Raw genomic sequence first — 27,623 nt, 5'->3', positions numbered from 1 at the left:
GCATCCGTGATTGTCCTGTCGTTCAGTTTCCGGTAGTCAATACAGAAGCGAGTCGTGCCGTCTCGCTTCGGTACTAACACTACCGGAGACGCCCAGGGACTTTGGGAAGCCTCAATAACCCCTAGTTCGAGCATTTCTTGGAGTTCCTTCCACATGCTCGTGCGTACTGCTGCCGGTATACGATAGGGCTGTCGTCTCAAGGGGGTTTCCCCCTGGGTCTCTACCCGGTGTACTGCGGCGGAGGTGTATCCGGGTAGAGAGGAGAATAGCCCACCGTATTCCTGCAGCAGGTGCTTAGCGTCTGCCTGCTGGGGGGGTCTAGCTTGTCTCCTAACCCGACTTGTTCTACCGTCCCGGGGTTAGCTGCTAGTAGGTCCGGTAAGGGGAGTCCCTCACTATCATCCATGGATGGGGCGCATATGGCAGCCACATCTTCAGAGCGTCCGTGATAGGGTTTCAACATGTTGACATGAAAGGCTTGTCGTACCCTTTCATCTGAACATTTGGCCATGATATAAGTGGTGTCGCTAATTTTCTCTACTATTTTAAATAGCCCCTGCCATGCTGCCTGGAGCTTGTCCTTTTTGGAAGGTCTGAGGGCTAGTACCTTTTGCCCTATTTCCAGGTTCCTATCTCTTGCCCCTTGGTCATACCATTGTTTCTGGCGCTTCTGGGCCGCCCGCAAGTTCTCCCGAACTGACTCGGTTAGGGCCTGCAGGCGGTCCCGAAACTCCAGCACGTATGGCAGGATTGGGACTCCCTCTTCTCCTGTGTTGCCCTCCCAGTGCTCCCGTATGAGGTCCAGGGGTCCCCGAACTTTTCTCCCGTAGAGGAGTTCGAAGGGGGAGAACCCAGTGGACGCCTGAGGCACTTCCCGGTAGGCAAACAGGAGGTGAGGTAGAAACTTCTCCCATTGACCGTAGGACTCTGTGAACGCTGTGAGCATTTGTTTAAGCGTGCCGTTAAACCGTTCACAGAGTCCATTCGTCTGGGGGTGATAGGGGGAGCTAAATAAGGGCTTGACCCCACAGCTCTGCCACAACTGTTGAGTTACAGTTGCCGTGAACTGGGTCCCTTGGTCGGAAAGTATTTCCCGGGGAAACCCTACTCGGGAAAAGATCTTAACCAGAGCCTCTGCGACCGTCTCCGCCTCAATGTTGGAGAGCGCCACCGCATCAGGGTATCTGGTGGCATAGTCCACCACCGTGAGTATGTAGCGCTTCCCCAACAAAACTTCCGCTGGTAGTCCCGCCATAATGCCTACTTCCATCGGCTTTGCGCCATTGCCCCAATTTAGCTGTACCCGGGCGGTGGGTATCTTGTGGATGGCACCTCCGGCCACTCGTACTGCTACAGTCCTGTGGGTGCGGGCCTTGGCAGCTACGGTGTGGGGTTGTACTAGTGTAAGGGTGGCGCCCGTGTCTCGGAGCGCCTCTGCTTCTTTACCGTCTATGGTGACCAACTGTCTGTGGTGGACCCGGTTGTCGACTTCGGCTTGGGCTAGGTCTACCTCATGCAGCACGGCGCACTGTTCTGAGTCGGGCGATGGCTCTTCCACAGGGGTGTGCTGATAGTGGTGAGCGGCAGCCCTCGGGGTTTGTGGTGGCCGCTCCCAGCTGGTTCGGCTCCGCTGAGGGCAATGGATTTTGTAGTGCCCGGGCTGATTGCACTGGTGACATACCGGTGGAGGTCTCCGGGCAAAACCAGGCTGGGTTGTGGAGGCCACTGTGGGTGGTCTGGGGTTGGTCACAGGTCCTGGTGGTGGAGCACTGGACCTTACCAGAGGACGGTTCCCACTAGCTTCCCCTTTTCGGCCCTCATGATGCTCATCCGCCAGCTTGGCTGCGGCTTCGATGGTAGCCGGCTTTCGGTCTCTGACCCAATCCCTGGTGTCTGTCGGGGTGTACTCAAAAAAATGTTCAAGTAAGAAGAGTTGTAGTACCTCTTCCAATGTGGTGGCCAGGCAGCCTTGTATCCAGTTTTGGGCTGCTCGATACAGCCTAAAAGCCCACTCAGTGTAGGAGTCTCGGCCCCCTTTCCATAATGCCCGAAATTTATTTCTGTAAGTCTCTGGGGTCACGGCATATCTAGCTAGCAGAATTTCCTTTACCTTGGCATAGTCATGTATGGCTGTGTCAGGAACTGCTCTGTAGGCCTCGGCTGCTCGGCCTGTGAGCTTGCTGCTTAAGATCGATGCCCACTGCTCCGATTCCAGACCCTCCAAAGCGCATTGACGTTCAAAATCCTGTAGATATGCGTCAATCTCTGTTTCTCCGTCCGCAAAGCTTTTAAATGCAGCATAGTTAATTTTTCTCCGCTGCCCTCCATTTATAGATCCTGTTAGGGACGCGCTGTCTGCTTGGTTCAAGCTTGCCTGTAGGGCACTGCGTTCTGCGTTCACCTGTGCCAGGATTTGCGTTATCGCCTCAGGTGGGGGGTTCGGCCCATATAAATTTAGCCTCCACATCACCTTCTGTTGGAATTCCGCTTCCTCTCGGCTGACGTCCGCCCTGCTGCTGGTTTGGTCGCCCTCCATCAGTTCTGCTATGAGGGTAGCTTTTTTCTTGTTGCTTGCCACCTGGCCTCGGGCTTCCAGTAGATCTTGTAGCGTTGTCCTTTTTAGTTTCTCGTACTGCTGGGCCATTCACCAGTTGTCTCTCTGTGTTCCATTCAATCCCGTCGCTTGCCACCAGTTGTTAAGACCTGCAGTGGTGATGGTGCTGCGGTCTCCTGTTCCTTTCCCAGCTGCTGAGTATTAGTGATTATAGCTCCTGCAGGGGTAGAGATGAATACAGCTTCCCAGACAATCCTTCCCAGTGGATGGAATATTCCTTCCCCAAACATGAGCCAAGACTTCATGAAGGGTGTAACAGAACTAAAGCTTTATTGAAACAGGCTGGCTTTTATGGGGGATCCTCATGCAAGAGGACCTCCCAAAACAAACAAACATATCACCAATCACTGTACAGTATTTTCTTAATACACGCCCTCCCTCTGCCTGGGAGATAGTGAGATAAGTTAAGGAGTAAATCAATTATCTCCAGGCAGAGGGCACACATTTTACCCAAACGTTGGAACACCCCTTTCCCCACAAGGTATCCCCACAAAATACATATCCCCTGATAGCCCCGATCTGGGAGGTAAACATATCCAAATTTCACCCAGATCGGTTCAGGGGTTCTTAAAAAGTGTGGAAGTCTTGTTTTACCGACCACACACGAGGCTCCTGCCCAAAACAGTTCCACGAATTCAGTGTGTGTGGTCGGTCAATTGGGGGAAAAAGGCGAAAGCGGTCAAAATACCGAAGATACCCTCCTGGCTCATAGTAGCGATTGTTCCCCTGGTCCATACGAACATAACTACCGAATGCCGCTCTTCTGGCTGTTCGGTAAGTAGGAGAAGCGGGCGTTCGGTAGTTCTCAGCGGTACTTCGTACGGTCGAGTGTCCGATTTTAGTTCCAGACACTCGACGACCAAGTCCCGCTGACTCGCCTCGTGCGAACAAGATGGCCACCGTTTTCTTTTCCACGTGGCGTTCGGCTATACGAACAGCGGCCACCCAGGGAACACTTAATTGCCGGTGCTTTAGATCACAACAAGCCAGGAGGGAGGTCGGGGTTCGGTAGTTGCAAACTGCCGAACGAATAATCCACTATAGGAAGAAAAAGGAAACAAAATACACAGAAATAGAAGAAAAGGTCGGATGAGGTCCCTTTTTCTTCACAGTCGCCTACACTACACACAAATACAACCCTGCATTCAAATGTCAACACTACAGAAAAAAACACCACCATATTCAAAAACCACACTACAGAAAAATGCACTCCTGCATTCAAATGCCAATACGTTCAAACACAAAAACAGTGCTTGGTGCTAAATACATAAAAACACTGCTCAGTGCTAAAGACATAAAAAAAAATTGTGGGTGTTTTTTTTTACAATTTTCAAGGGTGGTTGCCAAATATAGGATCCACCCTGGGTGCCAAATGCTCCAAGTACGCCCCTGCATGGAGGCCCCCATGCCACAGCCTCCTGAAGAGGCTTGAAAGTTAGCGTTCCTCACGCGAGAATGCTGATCGGAGCGTTGCCGTGCATTGCCATGGCAATGCTCCGCCACAGCACTCACCTTGCGGGAGAATTACAGACAGCCTGCAGCCAGAAGAGCTGCAGGCTAAAGAGCACTACTCACCACCAGACCACCAGGGCTGGCAGTGTGTACCCCTCCCTGGATTAAGGTAAGAAGAAAGGGGGAGCACAAAGCTTTTACTAATGTTTTTTTTTTCTTTTTTAAATAATAAAACGACATACTCCTCACACTCTGCACCCCTCACACACACCGCCCCTACACACACACATACACAGCACCCCTCACTGAAGTCTGCGTGTTTGTATTTAGCAATCTGTGTGTGTATTCAGCAGTCTGTGTTCAGCACTTAGTGTGTGTGTGTATTCAGCAGTTGGTGTGTATGTACTCAGCAGTCGGTGTGTGTGCTGAGTATACACACAGACTGCTGAAAACACACACACCGAATGCTGAATACACACACAGTCTGCTGAATACACACACACCGACTGCAGAGTACACACACAGACTGCTGAATACACATGCAGACTGCTGAGTATACTTTTTCTATTTCTCAAGAGATGTCTAAGTAGCCGTTAATGGTTGCAGAAATACTGAAAAATGCACTGGCAGATATATTTTTGCCAGTCTCAAGTATAAATTTCATGAAATGCACTAGTGAAAGTAAGTGTCCATGAATGGCAGTTAGGAAATGCGGTCACCCTACTTCTCCTTCTAACCCCGACCAGACTTTCTGTGGCTGTCCTGGACAGACTTCCGAATGCGGCTCAACCAGACGTCTTTTCAAGGCAGGTGCACTGAGCAATTGCTGCATTTTGAGTTTAGCTTCCCTGAGCTAACCAAACCAGGAAGTAAAACGAACTGATATTTGATTGACAGCTGGGGGGTGGGTGTAACCAGGTATATTTATAAATGTGCCAATTTCTCTTGTCTCTTCACACATAAAGCACTTCAGAAAGCCAAAAGGGGTGTTCCTTTAACATAGAAGGCACCATCACTATCCACAAGGGGTGAAAGCCATTCCACAAGCTCTGAATTGACGTCATGCGTTAAATAAAAGAGAAAGAACGCGCTTTTTGGGGCCGTTTAGGGAAGACATTTTGTTGGAGACTTTGCATTATGCCCTCAAGTGGAGACACATTTATAGAAATCGTGATTAGGAAGCCCTGTCCTCGCTTTGCCCTGCCAGTGCTATATCTTCGGGTGCAGTATTAAAAAAGCAAAAAAAAAAGCAAAAAAAACCAAGGAGCTGTCTGAATAATATCAGCATAAAGGCTTGGGTATAGTGTTTTTAGCGTGTAGAACTCTACGTGCTTCGTCATAAAACCGCGTGGTGGGCGGGCTTGTGCGATGTCACTTCCTGTTTGGGAAAGTGCAGGAACAGAGAGAGGAGAGTAGAGCTCGCGTTGCTGGCAGCATAAATTCGTTGGTGTTTCTGCTGGACAGAGCGGCAGTCAGGTATCACCAACATGTCTTTGTTATAGCTGCTTATTTCTGCCCATTTTCACAAGTGTTTTTTTTAGTCATTTGATTCAAGGATTGTCAAGTACAACTTTATTTAAATATTTATGGTCACATTTAAGCATCTCTTCCTCTGTGCAGCACATGAAAGGTGCTGATTTTCAGTATGTATGTAGCATTCATATGGAGCCAGAATGCAGTCCATATGTTAATCATGGAGGAATTCCACTAGGTTTACTTGTATGAGTTAATTGGATGTCCTCTTACTATACAAACTATAGTGGAGCAGTTTTTTTGTGCTTCCTGGCAGGCTGCATGCCCAAGTGATGTGTTCTGGAAAATGGCTCAAAATCTTACTTGCTAATGTATTTCCTTTTCCCTGTGGAAGTTGACATGATGCTTTTTTTTCAGTTCCTTTTTCTATAGGACTTGGTTTCCTTTTCCCATGGTTATGCTCCTAGTTTGTGCTGTTTCCAAAATACAAAACCGCAACGGCACTCGCCAAATGGAAAGATCAACACTATTGCACCAAACACTCGTTAGACTACAAATCCCTTAAAGTGATGCGATAGTGTCTATAGTGTGTTCCTGCAGACATGGCAAAGTAAAACTCTAGTTTTTTTTTTTATAGAAAAAGAAGTGTTTACATTGTTGTGTAGTAACACCTCTAGTGGCAGTCACTCATATAGCCTCTAGAGGTGCTCCCAAGTCTAGTGCTGCACATTGTGCAGCACCTACGTTAAACGTCTCCATGCAGAGCGTGGCAACGCTGTACGCTCCGAGAGACCATTGATCCAATGTATCAATATGAGGAGATGCTGATTGGCTTGGTGCAGCATTTTACTGTGCAAGTGTCTCCCAATGCTTCAAAATTGATTTTATTTCTAACAATATAGTATTCCTTTAAAGCATGCCAAATGTAGAAGATAATGTTTCACTATATATCTGATATGCCAGTTTTATTGGAGTGAAATAGACAGTTTCCTCTTACAAGAGCATTTCTAAAGCTATTTATAATATGGCATCTTTCTTTCATAGTGCCTGCTTTGAGCCTTTGACATCTTCTAATCCATTCAAGCGCTTGCTGTAGTTATTACATTTTGTTATTTCAGTCCCTCATCCCGAAGTATATAATCAATAACACAATGGTTTTTATTAACCTATTTTTTTTATGTTTTAGGTTTGATCATGATTGAAGTTGTTTGTAATGACCGTTTGGGGAAAAAAGTCCGTGTAAAGTGCAAGTATCCTTTACGGTGGCTGAATTTAATTTTTTTTACCTAAATATGTTACACATTTGAGATGTTCAGTGAGCTACATATTAAACATCATGGAGAAACTGTCTCGCCCACCACATGTATTTGTTTACACACGAGCCACAACCTAAATCTATCTATCTAAATATATGTATTTTAATTTTCTCTCTCTCTTTGGACCAGTGTTAACATCTTTTACCCCACATATCTATATTTGTACAGCAGTGTCGTTTGAGTATGCATCTTAATAGAATGATGAATTATAATGCAGCAACGATACCAGAAGCCATGTTGTTGACTTATCCTGTGAAGTAGAGGAAACCTTCTACGTTTATTTTTAAAACCAATAACGTAAAGCATCTGTGCACTTCTGTTAGAAATAGCATGCTGGATACATGGTGATGATATCAAAGCATATGACAGACTATTTTATAGCCATATTAATCAAACAATCAATGAATTGGTGCAATCCATAAACACAGTGGTGAAACATTAACGTGCTTTACCTAAACTGACGTAAACAAATCTATGCAAGATATATATAAGACATGGAGGTCCAAAACGACATTTCATCCATAAACAGTGCAGAAATACATACCGTAGCTATATGTACACAAGATTTTAGAATCTCTCATCAAGTTATTGTAAAAATAACATTATAAAAAAATATTATACATTTTACTGGTTAATAAGGGTATTTATCATCCTGGGTCTGTTGTTGCACCGGTGGAATTTCTACCTTTGTTGTGTGCAGTCCCTCTACTGCGAACTACACTTTTAAAGCAAATACTTGCTTTAATAAATGCGCATTAGGTCTCCTCGGCCGGTGGGCAGGATCCGTCTTGCCCACCGGCCGACGGAATCAGGAGGAGCGGCACGGAGGAGGAGGCAGCCACGAGGGACATCGCCACTGCCTCAGGTAAGTGACTGAAGGGGTTTTTATCCCTTCAGTAACCGGGGATTGGTGGGAGGGAGAGGGTACCTCCAGTGCCAGGAAAAAAACATATGTGAGGAAGGCTGAACTTGATGGACGCAAGTCTCTTTTCAGCTATGTAACTTTACAAGCACCAGTTCCCACGCTATACATTTTGAGGTATCTCCTCAAGTCTAGCATGGGAGGAATGATAATGGGGCAAGAATTTAAGGACCAAACTACTGGAATAAAAGGGAATCATGACATGTCATGTGTCCTTAAGGGGTTAAAATCTATCCGGCTTACAATCCGATCTGACTAATGAACAAAAGGCAAGAGACTGAGCTATGTCAGTGAGTGTTCTAGCTGAATCACTAAGACTAAAGAATAGGAGGTTACTTTCTGTTGCAAGCTATGAGGAAATAATCTATCTTCAAATTTAGTATTACATTTTTTTACTCATCTATAATTAGTTAATCCAAGCCATATACCAGACTAAATAACTTAATCTGACCTTCTCTGTATGTAAAGTTAGAATCAAGATTGAATTAACCCCTTAAGGACCAAACTTCTGGAATTAAAGGGAATCATGACATGTCACACATGTCATGTGTCCTTAAGGGGTTAAAGAGATTCTCCTAACTGCAATAAGGATGGTCTCTAATTCCAATTTTATCATAATTGCAAGATTTAGTCTCCCGTATGAGAAAGTTAGACTTCTGTTACTGTTTTAAACATTAGAGAGATTAACACTATCTGTTCACGGTATAAGGGTATAAAATGTTATCATGACTCGTGTAGTAGGAGAAATCGCATGCTTTAGTCTGCTTGTTCTGTTGAAATAACTTCATTCAATGAATAAGAGTCCGCAGGCAAGTTTGTTCATACAAGCTGAAACACGTTTGTGTGTGTGTGTGTGTGTGTATCGATCTATCTATCATGTACTGTGGTTACCATTACTTAAAGGGACACTCCAGGCACCCAGACCACTTCTGCCCATTGGAGTGGTCTGGGTGCCAACTCCTAACCCTGCAACTGTAATTATTGCAGTTTTTTATAAACTGCAATAATTACATTGCAGGGTTAACTCTTCCTGATTTCTAGCAAAGATTTTCCCTGCTAGAGCGTCGCTGGACGTCCTCACGCTGCGTGAGGACCTCCAGCGTTGCTTATTTCCTCATAGGAAAGCATTGAAAATCTTTTTCAATGCTTTCCTATTCGGAGCGCTAATGCGAGGCATTGCCGTGCATGCGCATTAGGTCTCCTCAGCCGGTGGGCAGGATCAGTCTCGCCCACCGGCTGACTGAATCAGAAGGAGGAGCGGCACGGAGGAGGAGGCAGCCACGAGGGACATCGCCGCTGCCTCAGGTAAGTGACTGAAGGGGTTTTTATCCCTTCAGTAACCGGGGATTGGTGGGAGGGAGAGAGAGGGTACCTCCAGTGCCAGGACAACAGATTGTTTTCCTGGCACTGGAGTTTCCCTTTAATGTATGCATTGATGCATTTTTTGTTTATTCATGTCTTCAGCTAGTTCTAAATATATAATTAATTGGATTGAGGTAAGGTGAATTTACTTTATCAGCAAGTAACATTGCAGTCCGTAAAGGAACACTCCAAGCACCATGACCACTGCAACTCTTCGTAGTGATTGTGGTGCCAGAAGTGCCTTTTCTGGAGTAAGTAGACCATTTTAGAATGATATGGCAACATACCCAGGTCTTGCATGAGCCACAGCCCTGATTCCGAGTTCTCCTTACAAAAGAATCCAGTTGGCTCTACTAAATTAGGCAGGAACGCTCAGTAGAACCAACTAAAGGCCTCTCAGCCAGTGAGTATCATACCTGCTCAATTTAATGAAGACCATTGACTGGAGTAGCTGGATGCGGCACTGAATCACATGGAACCCGTGTAAGTTGTAAAACCATTCCAAAATGGTTTTGCAAATTACTCCTGGCACTATAACCACTAGTACTTTACTGGTTATGGAGTTTGGAATGTACCTTTCAAATTGCTTGGTTGGTAGCATGTATGGAGCCATTGTCCTTTTGCCAAATTATGTACTTTACAGTAGGTTTTGGGGCACTTGGGATTTAACCAAATAAAAAAAAAAAAAAAAAATTGTGCAGGATTCATTCTTCTTTTGCTCTTAGCACTTACATCTTCAGAAGCATGTGAGTTTTCAGTTTTAGTCTAAAATAGCACATTTCTGATCAGGTTTAATCTGGCGATTTTTGCCTGAAATTTAAAATGTACTTATGACAGTTCTTTTTGATAAAAAACCCTATATCTGTTTACAAGATCTTATTCCAGTGTAAGTGTATAAGTTATGGTTTATTATTAAACAAAGTTTAAGTTGTGCTCTAGAGGAGTACAAGTGGTTTGCATTTTTAGTAAGTTGTACTTGTGTAGACTTTGTCAGCCTTTGACATTTATATGCCAATTATCTTTTTTTTTTTATTTAGTTTAAGTATCTTTTGTTATAACTCTGCAAAAAACACGAACTCGTTAACTGTACGTTAAATGTATTGGATCCATTGTTTCCTTAATACAATTATTTGTAGCTCAGAAGATACGATAAGAGATCTTAAGAAGCTCATCGCAGCCCAGACAGGAACCAGATACGACAAGATTATATTAAAGAAATGGTGAGTTTCAGAATGCGGTGCAAAGGCTGCAGATAAGAGATCTGTTAATTTTTTTTTTTTTTTATATCTACCCCAATGATATAATGCATGCTGGTTTTCATTGGGATATATCTACTAAATATCTTTTTAGGCAGTTGTGTCCATTTAAAAAAAAAAAAAAAAAAAAAAAAGTTACTCACTCAATGCACCTGAAGGCATAGGGATGGAACTGGTGAGGTCATTTTCAACTCCAAATCGGAGGAACAAAAATTGAAAACATTTAGCCATTAAAATAAATTTGCTCTTTGTTTAGCTTGCAACAAGCTTTAGTTGCTCAAAATAGTGCAGTTTGTTGTCAGTGTGATTTTGTCAGTTAAAAATGAATTTAAAATTTTAGGTAAAAGTAGACTGTAGCAAAGCTCCCATATCCCGGCTGGATATCTCCACTGGATTTCTTTATAGCTGGAAAAAGAGCCTTTAGTGATTATATCCCAATTCCTCCCCCTCCCCCCCCCCAGACACAAGACGACACAATGCTGGGGCGAATAACACACTTTATTGGGAACAATGCAGGTTTATATACACAGACCCCCAACATGGGTTCTCCAGCGGAAGGATAGCTGATCTGACCCTGGTGTTTGTCTAGGAGAGGCTTGCGACATCCACCACTTAATCGAATTATCTCCCATGCACATAGAGCCCAACAGAAATATCCCCCAAAATGACATAAAAGGAAGCAGAACCAGCACGCATTCTGGGATATTGTCGCTCTTATATAATGAGGAATTGAAGAAGCCCCACGTGAAAAAGTTTAGACTGGCCGCTATGAAAGTCCAGGCCAAAAGTTTCCCACAGTTATGCACGGTTTCCTGTCCCGTCCCCCCCCCTGGCTCTCAGGTAACAATTGTTGATATGGGCTCTCTGTACCTCCCCTCCAAACAGTGCTTTGCTAGCTCGAAAAAGAGGGTTAAAACAGTAGGTAAACGTAACCCGGCAGAGAAGGTAACTGACCGAGCAGGAGTTCCATAGATTCAAGGCCAGGTCCTGCTGAAGTCATTTTGGTTACTCTGGCTCTCAGGTGGTGTTCCTGTGCAAGGTAGAGAGAGCACTCTGAGCTACTTGGGGGAAGACAGATTGGAGCTAAAGCAAGTGATTTGTAGTCTCTTGTAGAGGCTGTATAGCAGAGTTTTGTACGAATTATGTAGGATCCACTTACCTAATTTCTGATTTGGAGATTTTTTTTTTTCTTTTTGGTGTAAAGCTTAAATTCCTTACAATTCACTGTTTAACTTACAACACTGGCTTGCATTGCTATCATATTGGGATAGGTTGAGATACAAGAGAGAAGCCGAACCATCCTATTCAAATTCTCTATTCTACAATCTTATATATTGTCTGTAATTACTAATTAGTGGCATTGTTTGCTCCATCAAGCTCATGCTTACTCAATACATTCACAAGTGACATTCCTTGAAATGCTCTAACATGACATTCTGTCTGCTTTCACTTTTCTCTTGTGAATACATGGCTTTTAATATGTAATACAGTGCCTGTTATTGCACAGGCAAACAATGCCATGCTGCTTTCAGAATATGGTGTCTGCTGCTAATGCTACTGGATATCTGGAGCAGATTTGAGCGTTAAAAGCTCAGATCTCTAAATCTGTTCTAGCAAGGACAGCCAAAAGGTTTCTATTCATCAGTTTTAGAACTTCAGTTTCCATGCTCCTTTGCTGTTGTATTTACATAGGTGCACTAGTACATGTTGACTACTCATCCCTCCACCCCATGTTGCATCTGCGTTACTTTCTTCTGCCAAGAGGAAGAAAAACTAGAGCACTTTACAGTAGTTTAATTTTTAGGTACCCAATATTATGACTAGAAAATTGACTATGTGCACTTTAATTTTATTTCCCAATCTTAGCCACATTATCAGTTTATGGCCTGTTGACACAATTATAAGTAAACTAGGTAAGTTTGAGTTTTTGTTTTTTTTTGGTCATTGTCACAGAGTACATCTACCATATTCGCTTCCTCGTAGCTATCAGGGTCACCGAACTTCAGACCCAGTCACCAAGGCTTGCCTGGGATCTTTGAGGACCTTGTCCATCCTGGACCAGGCTGCTAAGATTATAGCCCTTGACACCCTTTCCATGAGCAGAGCAGTAATAATAGCTCTTTTCCAAAACACCAGACGACACTTGGTGAAGGTTAAAACAACAACTCTCGTTAACCCATTATGGACAGAGCCAATTGTACAAGTTGTGATGTAAACAAAACCTGGAATTTTGTGGTACATGTTCAACCATAATTCACCTCTTTCATACACTGAACAAAATTATAAATGCAACACTAAAAGATCTAAGACTTTTTCTATGTACACAAAGGCCTATTTCTCTCCAATATTGTATACAAATCTGTGTTGGTGAGCACTTTCAAAGTTTCGAGGGAGCGTGCAGTAGGCATGCTGACTACAGGAATGTACACCAGAGCTGTTGCCCGTGAATTGAATGTTCATTTCTCTACCATAAGCAGTCTCCAAAGGCGTTTCAGAGAATTTGGCAGAACATCCAATCTGCCTCACAACCGCAGACCATGTGTAACCACACCAGCCCAGGACCTCCACATCCAGCATCTTCACTTCCAAGATCGTCTGAGACCAGCAACCCGGACAGATGCTGCAACAATCGATTTTGCATAACCAAAGAATTTATGCACAAACTGTCAGAAACCATCTCAGGGAAGCTCATCTGCATGCTCGCCATCCTCATCGGGGTCTCGACCTAAAAGCAGTTTGTCGTAACAGACTTGAGTGGGCAAAGGCTCACATTCGATGGCGTCTGGCACTTTGTAGAGGTGTTCTCTTCACGGATTTCACTGAACAGGGCAGATGGGAGAAAGCGTGTATGGCATCGTGTGGGTGAACGGTTTGCTGATGTCAACATTGTGGATTGAGTGGCCATGATGGGGTTATCGGCAACGAACACAGGTGCATTTTATTGATGGCATTTTGAATGCACACGGATATCGTGATGAAGTCCTGAGGCTCATTGTGCCATTCATCCATGACCATCACTTCATGTTGCAGCATGATAATGCAAGGCCCCATGTTGCAAGGATCTGTACACAATTCCTGGAAGCTAAAAACATCCCAGTTCTTGCATGGCCAGCACACTCACCGGACATGTCCCCCATTGAGCACGTTTGGGTTGCTCTGGATCGGTGTGTTCCAGGTCCTGCCAATATCCAGCAACTTCGCACAGCCATTGAACATTCCACAGGCCACAATCAACAACCTGATCAACTCTATGCGAAGGAGATGTGTTGCAGTAGGTGAGGCAAATGGTCGTCACACCAGTCACTGACTGGTTTTCGGTCAGTTTTTCCCCCCCCAAAAAAACCTGCACATTTTAGAATGGCCTTTTATTGTGGCCAGCCTAAGGCAAACGTGCAATAATCATGCTGTCTAATCAGCATCTTGATATGCCCTGTGAGGTGGATGGATTATCTCAGCAAAGAAGTGCTCGCTAACACAGATTTGTGAACAATATTTGAGAAATAGACCTTTTGTGTACATAGAAAAAGTCTTGGATCTTTGAGTAGAGCTCATGAAAAATAGTGTTTTATAATTTTGTTCAGTGTATCAAGTGCACCTGCACTTATATCATTTTGTTCAGGAGAAACAGGGCCTTCACTTCATAGCATATTTATATATGAAACACAACTGATTGTAAATAAAATCTAAAGTGTGAAATTAAGAATGTGTTCTTTTTCAAGTTCTGCATGACATAATGCTGTTAGTGAGATACTGCTGAATAAAAATGTGTTTATTGTAGTAAAATCGAATACCACAGAACAGGTTTTGGAAACTTACAGGGGTCAAAAATAGGGCTTTTCCATTTCTGCACATTGAAGTTTGCCTGATTGGTTTGCTGGGCCTATGTTGCCTTTGAGACTGTTTTTACAAATAAACTACCCTTTCACCGATATCAGACTTTTACTGCTGTAAAACCCATATTTGTGTAGAGTAATGTCTCCCGGGTACAACCGTACCCCTAATGTACAGGGTTTTATGGAGTTACAGGGTCAAATAAAGATTTTTCAATTTCTGTTTTTGCAAATTAAAATTTGACAGATTGGCTATGTTGCCTTTGAGACTGGCAGCACAGAAATGAAAAATAACCCAACCATGGCATACAAATTGAAAAAGTAGACAAAATAGGGTATGTCCAGTGTGTTTTAATTTTTTTTTTAAGTAGCCACTTGGTCACAAACGCTGGGCAGTTTATATTTTTTTTTTTTTTTTTTTTTTTTACGGTTTTAAAACACTTATTTGTTTTCAGCGAAGTCTCCCAAGTACAATAGTATCCCCCATGTCCAGGTTTTATGGTGTTCTGGAAAGTTACAGGAATAAACATAGGACTTGCAAATTAAATTCTCTGAACTTGCTGCCTGGGTTGTCAGGCAGGTCCCTCAAATTATAATTAATAAAATGACTTAACTATGTAAAATCACATTAAATATACATGTAGAATTTCAATATATACATATATGTATTTAAATCCTACGTGTATATTATTTATAGATATGTCATTCTAAGTGTCTTTTGATTATGTATTTATATATAGTTATCAAATACACTTAGAATGAAAATTTTATCGATATATATCTATATCAATATCGTAAATCTGTGAACTTTCAGGCCAATAGCCGATAACGTACCGATATTCTGTACATTTACCATTTAAAAAAATAAACCTTCTACACAAATCTACTGTTAAGTGAACATGTTTGTTTTATTTTTTTGCTTTTTTTTTTTTTAATTCTAAAAGTAAATGCACAAAATATACATGCCACTCAGAATTTACGTTTACAAGAATGTGTGTGTAATGGATGCACTGAGGGTATTTGATTAGTGGGTGTAGTAAGTGTGTATAGTGATTGTAATGCTTGTATAGAGAACGCAGTGTGTAAAATGGGAGGGGGGGGGGGCGTTGTTGTTTTTTTTGTTTGTTTTGTTTTTCCTCCTCCCTGCTTCTTACTTGGCCAGGAGGGGGGGGGGGGGGATATGGCATTCCCTGGTGGTCCGGTGGCATGGACTGTGCAGAGGGGGCCCAGCAGGCTCTTGCTTACCTTCTCGGCAGCTCCCCTGTCTCTCACTGCCTGTGTCCCACACGGCGCGTTGCCATGGCAACGCTCTGACGGCCGTGGGACTCACGAGAGTTAGACAGGGGAGCTGCTGGGAAGGTAAGGGCTTACTAGACCCCCCAGGACCGCTAAGCTTGTCATTGGCCTGGAGGTCCTGATCGGCAATATCGGTACCGACATTGTCGAAAATGCCGAATATCTGCCTATAATATCGGTCGATCACATATATATTGAAGTATTGTATTTATTTAAATTTTGCATGTATGTCATTGCAATTACTGTGTGTCTGTTCTCCTGCCTTACCTGCTCCTAAAGGAGCCACAATCACTGGCCAGAGAAGATTGCGGCTGCAGGGGCTCCCTACCCAGGAACTACGAGTCCAGGCTCGTAGCTACCTAAAGAGTGTGCTCTCTGGTGCTACCTACGTGGAGATATCCACTGGAGAGATGCGAGCCCCAGCAGAATCCCTGGAACTGTAGGTCGCAGAGTCCCGCTGGCCACCTGGAAGTTCGTGCCGGCCAATAGGAGAAGGGCTACCATTCAAACTGGTTCTCCCGATTGGCCGGCAAAACACCTCCCCTCCCTGTGCGCTGATTTGCGCCATTTCTCCTGATTGGCCACCGCGTGGCTTAGGCGCGAAATTTGAATCTACTGGCCTAAACCAAGTGATTCTCTGGAAATTGTTTTTAGGTATGTGCAGAGCCTCAAGCCCAGATTTTATGACTATTTCTCGTGCTGTGAACATCTGATCGCTCCGCTATTTGCAGGGATCATAGCTTGGACCAGTAGCTATTCGGGAAGTATGACATGTGGGGGTGCGTTACTGTATGGTGTGTATTTTTGGGGTTTTTTGTTTTCGGCTTCCTATGTCTAAGATACCATTATCTCCCAGACAACGTGACGCTGGGCTTATGTTTTATATTTCTGTAAATGGAGACCCCCTGCGGCGGTCTGTGCATAAATACTGGCACAACAGTAAACGCCTTCTGGTGTAGTAAGAAAGGTGAACAGGGTATTATAATATCAAGTGCAACATGTTTGCTCACCTTTTCCAGAGCCTATGAACCTGGCTCTGGGTAAAATAGCTTAGGTGTCTATATAGAGAACACCATCCTTCTTTGAAGCAGCTTTAAGAGGCCTCAAAATAGACTTTATTTTACTTCAATAAATTAATTCAAATTCAACACTTTAAAACAAGCTACAAAATAAAAGATGAAGAAATACAGTGCTTATAAAAAGTGTCCACCATGGGTTCCTAGTTATGAGACGCGTTTCAACCTTTTCAAAGGGATTTATCAATTGGTATAGACTGCTTCCTGGGTATGTCCGTTTTAAATATGGTGGTCTAGCTCTAGGGGGAGGGGGGTGTACTCCTACTCAGCTAGTTCTTGTTCCTCCATTCAGTCCTTGGCAGAAGTGACATACTGAACCACACAGTGTCGCTTCCGAAGCTGAATCCCCATTCTTTACGGGCAGATGTCCATTATACTACCGGGAAGTGACGTAGCGTAAAATGCCCCCAGTGACAACTGCCATCACAATACCTCTCTTGAACACGGCATCATGGCAAATAATGCATTTCCTACCCTTTTGGTTTCTGGGACATAACTAAATAGCTAACAGTGAATTTAATTACCAGATTCCAGGACGCTTAAAACAGTACCCCTAAAATAATACTTTTCCCCAAGTTATCCCCAAATGGTGTGTGTCCCTGGAAAGGTCTTGACATGAGGAGCAAACTCTCCAAAAAGCGCTACATTCTAGGACATTGTATGGAAAGTCAGATGTTGGCTTCCTGTTGGATGCCTTTTCACCTCATTGGTTTCTACTTCCAAATAATGCTCTTTTTGATGGCCTTGGCACAGAGTGCTACCCAGGTAAAGTTTGCGATCGGATACAAGTTCCATGCGGTTTCTGGGTACCTTCTTGTTAGGCGCACTGTACCTGAATGAGCCTCTTGCTAGTGCTTGATGGTAGCAGATTGACAGATTCAGCTGCACAATGTCCGGTGGAACACATCAGTGATTATAGTTCTTTTAGGAAGGTGTTGCCTGAGACTCCTGCATCAGTTGTCATCTTAACTGGGGTGGACAGACAGTCAGTTTCCAAATTTGCCCTTTATACTTCCTTTTCTAAAAATCTGATGGTGAATAACCCCGGAATGTAATTATGCAATATATGTGTGACTCATTGCACTAATAAGATTAACAATCTGGCAGCAGCACGGGATAGTCTGTTATATGCATTGGATATTTGAGCATTAAGATTTCATATGTTAACCTGTTCATCTATGGCAGGGGCAGCCAAGAGGTGGCTACCCAGCAATCGTTAAACTACAATTCATGGTATTTTGATAACCTGGTCTGTAGACTATATTTGGAAAATGTTTGCTCCACCTTGTGTTTACAGCAAAAAGCCTGAAGGTAATGATTCTACTCACCAGAACAAATTCAATAAGCTGTAGTTCTGGTGACTAGTGTCCCTTTAAGACTTCCTTGGTGGAGATAAAACTGAGTTTGGGCTGATGGAGTTGTGCACATTGAAGACCGTACGAATGCAATGATTCTTCTCTTCTCTCTCTCTCTCTTCTACCCCCTGCAATGTCTAATTTATTTTTATTTTATTTTTTTAGGTACACCATCTTCAAAGACCATGTCTCATTAAGTGACTGTATCCTTTTCATCTAGAATTTTAGAATAGGTTCCAACCATTCTAAATGTTGACAGGTCCACTTATTTGATGGTCTAATAAAATGTTGCTTCAATATTAGAGCAGGTATTGTGCTCATTCATTTTTAATTACTTTGGACTAGGAGCAAGGTCTTGTGGGTCCACAACCACATTTACACTCCAGGTGAAGTGATGCAGGTCTACCTTCTAAATTTTGTCTTTATTCCCCCCAGCCCCCATATAGACCTATTTTTATCAAAGTACTGACTGGTATTACAGGAGAGACCTACTTCTGGCAGTCTCTTGCACTTCAAACATAGGAACCACCGTGCATGGACTGTAGCTAATGCTTGTATAGGATGTCACTCTTTTGAGATGTTTATGTGCTGGAGCAAAAATATATTCGCATGATGGAGTAGAATTGCCCTGCTTGCTGAAGTTTACCCTCTGGACTTGACGCAGCAGCAGTTACTGTGGTTGGGTGTTTCAATAATGCAATACTACCATGGTGCTGGGATAAAGGTAAGTAATGTGAAGATCTCAACATTTTACATTGAATACATCACTTATCTCTATGGTGAGTGGTGTATTGAATGCTCACACGGTGGATTTCAGTTAAATTGGCGACTGTTTTTTTTTTTTTTAAAAATAATAAATTTAAAAAGCTCATTCTTGCAGTTATGCAACGGCTTTACTCTTCATGTAATATTACATGCAGAGTAAGAGTGATGCAATTAAAGGACCACTATAGGCACCTAGACCACTTCAGCTCAATGAAGTGGCCTGAGTGCCAGGTCCCCCTAGTTTTAACCCTGCAGCTGAAAACATAGCAGTTTCAGAGAAACTGCTATGTTTACATTGAGGGTTAATCCAACCTCTAGTGGCTGTCTCACTGACAGTTACTAGAGGTCGCTTCGACAATTCTCTGTGTGAAAATCGCATTGACCTCATGCAGTGTGCGTTCAGATCACCATAGGAAAGCATTGAGTAATGCTTTTCTATGGGCGGTTTGGGAGCTGACGTCTGCCTGGGGAGGAGAGGTTACGAGTGCAGAGGGTGTCTGGCCCTGGATTAAGGTAAGTGACTGAAGGAGTTTTAACCCAGCGGGTTTGTTTTCCTGGCACTATAGTGTTCCTTTTAAGCTTGTTAAACGAAAAATGTTTTTGTTCCTGTGCCACCAACTTTTGACAATTTTTATTTTTTTATTTTAATTATTTAAATGTTGAATTTGTATATATGTATACATTCTCTGTTTATGGTACTTTGTTCCTTGACTTTGTCCTCCAGATGAAATTCATGATGGGATGAACCTCGAGTTATATTATCAGTGATTTTGTGTGGGTGGTACCACAACTGTGCAGTGGTGATGTGTCCTGGGAGATACGGTGGATCTGACAGCCCTGGTGCAGACAACGATGCAAAATGTGATTTAAATAAAAAAATATTAAGCAGGCTGGGGAGAGTGTGCAACCCTTATTTACTCAAATTTAACAGACAAATCCTTTAAATAAAATTACCAGACCTTTTTTAAACTGCTTGTATTTCCGCCTATGAACACTGCCACTTTTGGCTTCAAACTGAAGCCTTTCTAATGATTATGCCTTACTCAACATCCCAGTCATTGACAAAGGAAACCGAATTGATGCAAAGAAGAACAATACATTCTCTGATCCTCTGTGGTGGATACATTCTATATTTGTAAATGTATAATCAATTAGAACATACTTTGTGTGGAATCTGCAGGGGAGATGGGGGTGAGGAACAAACAGTTTCAAACCATTTATGATCTTGTTCATTGGTTATGATACGTAGTTGTAGTGTTGTATCAATAGAAATCTAGCTGTGTTTGTAACTGGATTGAAATACATTTTGTGTAATAGTCTATTATTAAAAGAAAATGTCCAACGAATGAGTTTTCTTTTACAAATCTCATCTTTTAGGTGCTTTATAAGATTTGGATGTTAAGTAAATAATGTTTTATATGGAATTTTACTGTTAAAGCAAACAAAGAATTTAAGACTTCACTTGCATTTATCATCTAGCATTGATAGCACGATCACGATCTCGGCTAAATATAGTGTCTCCCCTCCTTCTTCCTTTTGTATCACAAGCTCCCATTAAAGGAACATTCCTCTGGTTGCTCACTATTTTATTAGATATACCCACAAAGATAATATACAGTGTTTTTACTGCAGGTTTTTGGGTTATATCTTAAGGGAATTTTTTTTTCAAAAGCAGCAGTTCTTCTGACTGTGGTCTTTGCAAGATCTCTAATTCAAAGACCTGCATGTGTGCACAGCGAGGAGCAGCAACTAGAGGACACAGGAGGCATGGAGGATGCATCCAGGTAAAATGTGTTTGTGTGTTCACAGGCTCACGGTGACTTACTGGAGAAGGTAGGCCCACTCTAGAAGAGGGTGTATGCCACTTTCGTTGGCTCAGAGCGAACAGAAGAAGAGAAAAAAACCACTCCCTAGTGGTTTGCCAGCTAGGGAGGTGTGTTTTGACTTTCATTAAAGTGCCAATTTCCCATTTAAATAGACAATTTCCTAAATTTAAGATGGATTCTTCATCAAGGGAAACTAAGATCAACAGAAGAAACCGGTCATGTCGCTCTCAAAGATTTGTGTGCACGTCATTTAAATGCCTCTTCCCTTTGTCAGTTAAGAGAGCCTGATTTACCTCTGTACTGTCTATAGCTCAGGGAAACAAGCTGCAGTCTGATAACTTAATGAGGTCTTGCATTGGTCTGTGATCAGCCACAGTATGGCTGGTATAAGCATATTTAACTGTTCCACTTTTAAAGTGTGATGAGTGGTACTGCCTCTCGAGCCTGTACTTGCATCGCCGATCACCAACTTAAGCCCTGTCCTTCTGTTGCTTAAGTCAAAAGTGCAGGCATGGTGGGAAATAACGCTGTGACGGAGCTCCATTACTCCGACTGAGTAGCTCCGCCAAGCCTGCCTCCTCGTTGCTATCAGGGGAAGCAGACTTGGCGGAACTACTCCATCCCCCTCCCGCCCCCCCGCCATCCCCTCATATTCTAAATTTTTCCCGCTCCTACCTGTTGAAGACAAACATGCAGTTTGACTGACAGACACACACTGACACCCATTCATTGACAACCAAACACTCAGATTCACATACTGTAACAGATCACCTGTACTCCAACTGAGTACTTTCTGTTGACGGATGCTTCCTAGCTTGCGCTCAGGACCATAAGCACTGCACCGGAAACCACAACCGCCGCAGACTCCACAACCGCCGTTGCTTAACTGTAGTCTCGCCATCTTCCTTCCACCCTGGATCAGCCTCTGTCCTCCAGGACCGTGTGGGAAAGACCTCACTTCAAGGAAAGCGTATCAGAAACAGCTCTTAAAAGTCACATTTGACCGATCGCAAGCATGGCTTTCCTGCCCAAAACATTTTCACAGATTTAGGCTGTGCAGCCAGGCTATCTTCTCCTCTATCCTGGAGATAATTGGCTTAAGTGCGTGTGGTAACTTAATTATCTCCAGGTACAGGGACTATCTCTAAGTCAAAACTGTTACAAAAACCACATAAAAATACATAATTCTTATAATACAATGTTTAACCTATATGTCCAACATATCCCCAGATAGCTTTAATCTGAGTGCTCAATATGTCTGAAAGGTGCTCAGATCTCACGAATACAGTTGGAACGCCATGTGGTTAAACAATAGCAAGGGCTGATGAGAGATTGAGGAGGGACAAAGCAGCCAGTTTCAACTGATCTGGCGGTGTTCCTTGGAAAACGCCCTGCTGGAGAACAATGGACAGGAAAAAGAGGGAGGGGGAAGAGGCACATTTTCCCATGGATTTAAAGGGCCAGAAACAGTCTCCAAAGTACAATAGCCATAAATAGAGGCTTTTATATGGCAATAACTCCCAGGGGCCATAGTCACAAGGCAAGAGGCTGGCAAGCAGGCCTCTCCAAGACTAAGTGGAGAAGGGCACTTCGTCACACATACCATACATACATTCACTGACAGGCACACACACACACACTGGCAAACACAAACATTCACTGACTGACACACTCACTAACAGATATACGCTGACAGACACAGTGACATTCATACATACACACACACACACACACACACACACTCTGTCTCTCTCTCTCCCTCCCTCCCTCCCTCATACTGACACACTTACAAAGTATTATATATATATATATATATATATATATATATATATATATAGCAAAGTAGAAGTGTTAACTGCAGTATCTCCGCTGGTAAACTTAATCAGCATTCAAGAGAAGCATAGCGTGGCAATCCCAATCCCATTCCCCAACAACTGGACGATACACAGTTTTGGGAGTCAACTGGTTTTTATTGAGCCACAGCTGGCTTTTATACAATTCCCCATGCAAGGGGTTTCTTTAATTACATTCCAGGGGCTTTCCCCTGGTGGACCTTGTTGGGGACATGGAACAAAGACACATTTCCCAGGCTCCTTTTCTGTACTTGGAAGATAATTGCGTAAGGACAATTCTTTAATTAGATTATCTCCCAAGTACAGAAAATGAAACACTATTTTAAAACATCATAACTCCCATAATATTAATCAGAACTTCACCGAATAGCAGCGATCTAAGCGCCCAATCTGTCGAAATACCGCTCAGATCCGTTTGGTAGAACAGGAACGCCATTCAAGTGAAGTTTAGACAGGTCAGCCACGAGGCAAAGCTCCAAAACAGTTCCATGCAGTTGAATGCTTTGACTGGTCTTCTTTCGGGAGTTCTCACGATTAAAATAACGAATATAAGTGTTCATGAACTGGGTAGTCGTGTGCCTGGTGTTCGTTCGTTCGTTCAATCCAGTCGAATGCCGCTCTTTCTAAACAAAGGGAAACGAACGCACGAAGAAGATAGAAGTATAGCGGTGTTCGCGAGGTCGAGTGTCCGATTATAGTTCCACACACTTGACGACCAAACACCGCTGGCCGTTCGTGCGCAAAGATGGCCGCCACCACGTGTTCGGTTATACGAACTGCGGCCACCCATCCGACCATTTAGAACCTTGCAGTTTTCTGGTGTTACAATAGTCAATTAGAGGCACATGACTCCCTTGGGTGGTCTCCCCGTTCGGTAGTTGGTTCGACTGGTGAACAATATATCCATATTCTGTTTGGAAACCTCAAATAGTCGAGCCAACTCAGTCTTATACAAATAAGTGGCTAGTTTTGCCACAATGCTCCCCCAGAACTACAAGCCGGCATATACAGTCTGATCCCAACGGATCGACTTGGGTATGTGCGGAGGAGTACTCACAGATCACTTTTCGAGTTCAGTTTGTCTGGATAACCCGTCAGCGTTGCCATTTAGTTTTCCAGGGCGGTAGCGTATGGTAAAGTCAAAGGGCTGCAGCGCTAAACTTCAGCGCAGCAGCCTGGTGTTGTCTCCCGCTACCCTGTTAAGCCACACTAACGGGTTGTGATCTGTGAGTAAGGAAAAGGGTTGTCCATATAAATACAGCTGTCGCTTTTTAAGGGCCCACACCACGGACAGGCATTCTTTTTTAATGAGAGATCAAGCAAATGTTTGCAAACACCAAAAATAAAAATAAAAATTTGCTGCATAGTTCAGAAAAATCAGTCATATACAATAAAAACAAAGAAAACAAACAAAGAAACAATTAAATGCAGAATTTAGGGTAAAATTAGAGTAAAGGGATAGAAGGGAGACAGACGAGGTAAGAAACGCTGGTTATTGGGGGATACAAGGTGTCCCAAGAAGTCTGCATTTATCACAGTGTCTTTTGGATTTGGTTTGCTGCTCCTGATCCAACTAAACGATTTCTTGTTCACACAGATGCTTCTATGTTTGAATTGGGAGCAGTATTGAGCCAAGTCTGAGCAGATGGCAGCAACCATCTGGTGGCTTACTTAAGCAGAAAATTACTATCACGAGAAGTAAACTACGGTGTCATTGCACTCTGTTGGGGGACACAGTTATATTAGCACAGTTCGTTACACTAGCAACCTACCTTTCTAACTTACCCTTTACTTTTGTGTCACTGTACCCCTCTCCCTCTAGCATGTAAACAATCAGTAGGTGTCGCTCAAATACTGTCTTATGGCACTCTACTAGATACACAGACACTTGTAAAGTGATACTGATGCATTTGTGAAGAACAATTTGTATAAACTACAAGGTCCAATTAAGTGACAGCAATTTCTTTAATTCGTAAACAGGTTGCTATCTTTTTCTTCCAGTGAAACAGTCATATACTCAGAAACTAGCTAGGATGTCTGGGTGTGTGATTGTTGGTATGTGGGCAGAAACTGTAATACTGAATACAGTCTAGAAAACAGTCAGTGGTTTCGTTGGTATTACATACTTCTCCTAAAAGAATTGTATTCAATTACATTCTCCTTGTTCTAACAATATTTTCCTATTTTTTTTACTTTGTAACACTCCTGAAAACGTTCACACCTACATTCTGACAGCAATTCTCAGAATTAATTGATGAGTTCCCATATGGTCTAGCGGTTAGGATTCCTGGTTTTCACCCAGGCGGCCCGGGTTCGACTCCCGGTATGGGAATTAATTTTTTTATTTTTTATTTTAATAAACATTTATTATATGCCATGTTATATATTTATATATTTATATATTTATTATGCATTATTTAACTTGGATCTGTATGATTTTCCTTTCGTATGAACAGATTTAAAGCACATTGAATGTCTTTATAATAATAAACATAAATTATTTCATAACAAATATTTTGGCTAATCACACAAAAATGTAAAGTTAACAAAAACTTAAAAGTAGACATAAAAAGTGCCCCGTGTGAGGATCGAACTCACGACCTTCAGATTATGAGACTGACGCGCTACCTACTGCGCTAACGAGGCTTTACTAGGAACAGTTATGACGCTGGGGGTTACTATATTTCTCATTCACTTTAGTTGTTTAGAGAATAATTCCATTAATATTTTTTTTGTTCTGCCCCAAACATGTGACTACAGATGATAAATGAGAACCAATACTGCCTATGTACACTGTAATCACAAGCTTCTTGTTTTTGTTTATCTGTCCCAACATTTATCCCTAAATGCAGATCCATGGATACAATCAGCTGACACAGGAATGGAGCACCAGAAACTAGAGACATTAATTCATTTTTTACATGTTAATAGACAGTGTAACAGCTGCCCAGGTGTATGTAGTATTAACGTGCTACAGAGACATTATCCAATCTGATCAAACATTGTCTTCAAGCAGTTTGAGAAAAATCATAGGTTTCCCCTATAACCAGTACCTTTAAATTGTCTGCAAATCTTTCAAGAATCCCATATTGTCAGCACAAAAATGCAGAGAAAACCATCTGTACTTATAGATCAGAACAGCAGCAAAACAGGTGTTTGACTATGTTATCATTATTATTAATAACATTATATGTACTGGTGAGAGATCTGTAATACAGACTTAGAAGTACAACTCTACAACATGTATAGCATAAAAAGAAAACACTGGCAGATTTCCCATATGGTCTAGCGGTTAGGATTCCTGGTTTTCACCCAGGCGGCCCGGGTTCGACTCCCGGTATGGGAATGTTACTACTTTTATAATAAGAAACAAATATCAAAACACTACTTTTTTTAGTACTAATAAAAAAATGGAATAAGTTTTGTACAGTAAACCTGAGTCTGAGAATGTACAAATGTGGAAAAGGATAACCTGAACACAGCTAGTATTCCAGAATAAATATTATTGATTAACATGGGTGTAAACAAAAGTGCACATGCCCCGTGTGAGGATCGAACTCACGACCTTCAGATTATGAGACTGACGCGCTACCTACTGCGCTAACGAGGCAAAACTGCACTTAAGTCCATGAGGTCTTTTGGTGAGGATATGCCTACACACATAATCTTATATGACATGTTATCATGAAAATATAAAACTTAGACCAGTATTAAAGGACCACTCTAGTGCCAGGAAAGCATACTCGTTTTCCTGGCACTAGAGTGCCCTGAGGGTGCCCCCACCCTCAGGGACCCACTCCCGCCCGGCTCTGGAAAGGGGAAAGGGGTAAAAACTTACCTTTTTCCAGCGCTGGGCGGGGAGCTCTCCTCCTCCTCTCCGCCTCCGTTCCTCCCCGTCGGCTGAATGCGCACGTGCGGCAAGAGCTGCGCGTGCATTCAGCCGGTCACATAGGAAAGCATTCATAATGCTTTCCTATGGACGCTTGCGTGCTATCACTGTGATTTTCACAGTGAGAATCACGCAAGCGCCTCTAGCGGCTGTCAGTGAGACAGCCACTAGAGAATTAGGGGGAAGGCTTAACTAATTGATAAACATAGCAGTTTCTCTGAAACTGCTATGTTTATAAAACAATTAGTTAACCCTAGCTGGACCTGGCACCCAGACCACTTCATTAAGCTGAAGTGGTCTGGGTGCCTAGAGTGGTCCTTTAATTTTGTCGACTAACAATTTTACTCAGATTTTAGTTGAATGATATTTTTTACATTTAGTCAACTAAAACTAGACTAAAACTAAAACAATTCAGATGACTAAAATACAACTAAAACTAAAATAACGTTTTAGTCTAAATACTATGACTAAAACTGAATTAGTCCGACATGACAAATTACAAGCAGCCTGCTAGGGCCCCTACCAGGTAGTAGAACAGTTAAGTGACACCACTTACATTGTACGAACGAACAGCTCAGGTGCACCTTCCACGTGAATATGTGGAAAGTGTACCATGAGAGGGCGGAGGACGTGGACACAGTGTGTGTGCCCTTCTCAGATGATCCAGACAACCTACCCGTCCGAGACCTACTGGGGAGTGGAAGCTTGGAGGGAGACCTAGAACAGGTCCAGCTGGGAGAGTCCTTAAGCCACTAGGAGAAAGAACAAGCTAGACAGATATTAGCTGTAAAAAGGGAAACCTTTTCCCAAATTCCTAGGTACACTCAGTTTGCAGTCCACAAGGTAGAGACCCCAGGACAGGCCCTGCTTAGGTAGCCCCCTTAGAGAGATTCAGAAGATGTTGAGGCTAGGGCAGGGCCGGACTGGGAAAAAAATTCGGCCCGGGCATTTTTTTATCACAGCGGCCCACTAAGAAGGTGGCGGGGCAGAGAGAGTGTGTTTTGTCATCATTAATGACAAATACGCCCCCTCTCAAAGTGAGCATGTTGGTTCAATGCTCTTCCAGGGCAGACCATGCACAGAGCTCTGCTGAAGAGCTCTAGCATGAGAAAAAAGCCCCGTATTTGTTCTGCACAGCGCAAGCAAATTTAATAACATGCTTGCACTGTGTTTCCTTGCAACTTGTCTCTGGTGTCTCTATAAATGGATACCAGGAGACAAAAATACCAGGAAAGAGTATTGTGCATGTTTTTGGAGCCTGCCATTGTGTGTGTGCAGAGTGAGCTGATTGTGGTGTGGTATTGTGTTATAAGGTCGGTTTTAGTCGTGTTGTGTTTG

The 27,623-nt window shown here is 42.9% G+C and overlaps 1 protein-coding gene and 4 non-coding genes across 5 annotated transcripts; 3 read left to right on the top strand and 2 right to left on the bottom strand.

Annotated features, from left to right (window-relative positions):
* Positions 1–5,435: 5,435 nt before the first annotated feature.
* On the top strand, positions 5,436–20,059 carry UBL5 (ubiquitin like 5). Its single transcript, XM_063445756.1, has 5 exons — positions 5,436–5,542; positions 6,726–6,789; positions 10,276–10,359; positions 18,118–18,155; positions 19,442–20,059. The coding sequence occupies exons 2-5, from the start codon at positions 6,734–6,736 to the stop codon at positions 19,483–19,485; spliced, it is 222 nt and encodes a 73-aa protein (XP_063301826.1). The 5' UTR covers positions 5,436–5,542; positions 6,726–6,733; the 3' UTR covers positions 19,486–20,059.
* A 4,597-nt stretch (positions 20,060–24,656) lies between these two features.
* TRNAE-UUC (transfer RNA glutamic acid (anticodon UUC)) lies at positions 24,657–24,728 on the top strand. The gene has a single exon. It is a non-coding gene; the product is annotated as a tRNA-Glu (tRNA).
* A 241-nt stretch (positions 24,729–24,969) lies between these two features.
* Positions 24,970–25,042, bottom strand: TRNAM-CAU (transfer RNA methionine (anticodon CAU)). Its single transcript has one exon. It is a non-coding gene; the product is annotated as a tRNA-Met (tRNA).
* A 628-nt stretch (positions 25,043–25,670) lies between these two features.
* On the top strand, positions 25,671–25,742 carry TRNAE-UUC (transfer RNA glutamic acid (anticodon UUC)). Its single transcript has one exon. It is a non-coding gene; the product is annotated as a tRNA-Glu (tRNA).
* Positions 25,743–25,933: 191 nt separating this feature from the next.
* Positions 25,934–26,006, bottom strand: TRNAM-CAU (transfer RNA methionine (anticodon CAU)). The gene has a single exon. It is a non-coding gene; the product is annotated as a tRNA-Met (tRNA).
* Positions 26,007–27,623: the final 1,617 nt, after the last annotated feature.

This window comes from Pelobates fuscus, chromosome 3, assembly GCF_036172605.1.
Source record: "Pelobates fuscus isolate aPelFus1 chromosome 3, aPelFus1.pri, whole genome shotgun sequence".
Classification (NCBI taxonomy): domain Eukaryota; kingdom Metazoa; phylum Chordata; class Amphibia; order Anura; family Pelobatidae; genus Pelobates; species Pelobates fuscus.
This window is presented reverse-complemented; position numbering and strand designations above follow the sequence as displayed.

Bases quoted from the DNA above. Each gene is read 5' to 3' on its own strand.
- UBL5 (XM_063445756.1), top strand. From the start codon at position 6,734: ATGATTGAAGTTGTTTGTAATGACCGTTTGGGGAAAAAAGTCCGTGTA. The intron at 6,790-10,275 runs GTATCCTTTACG...AATTATTTGTAG, and splicing joins AAAGTCCGTGTAAAGTGCAA to CTCAGAAGATACGATAAGAG. The intron at 18,156-19,441 runs GTATCCTTTTCA...TTTGTCCTCCAG, and splicing joins CCATGTCTCATTAAGTGACT to ATGAAATTCATGATGGGATG.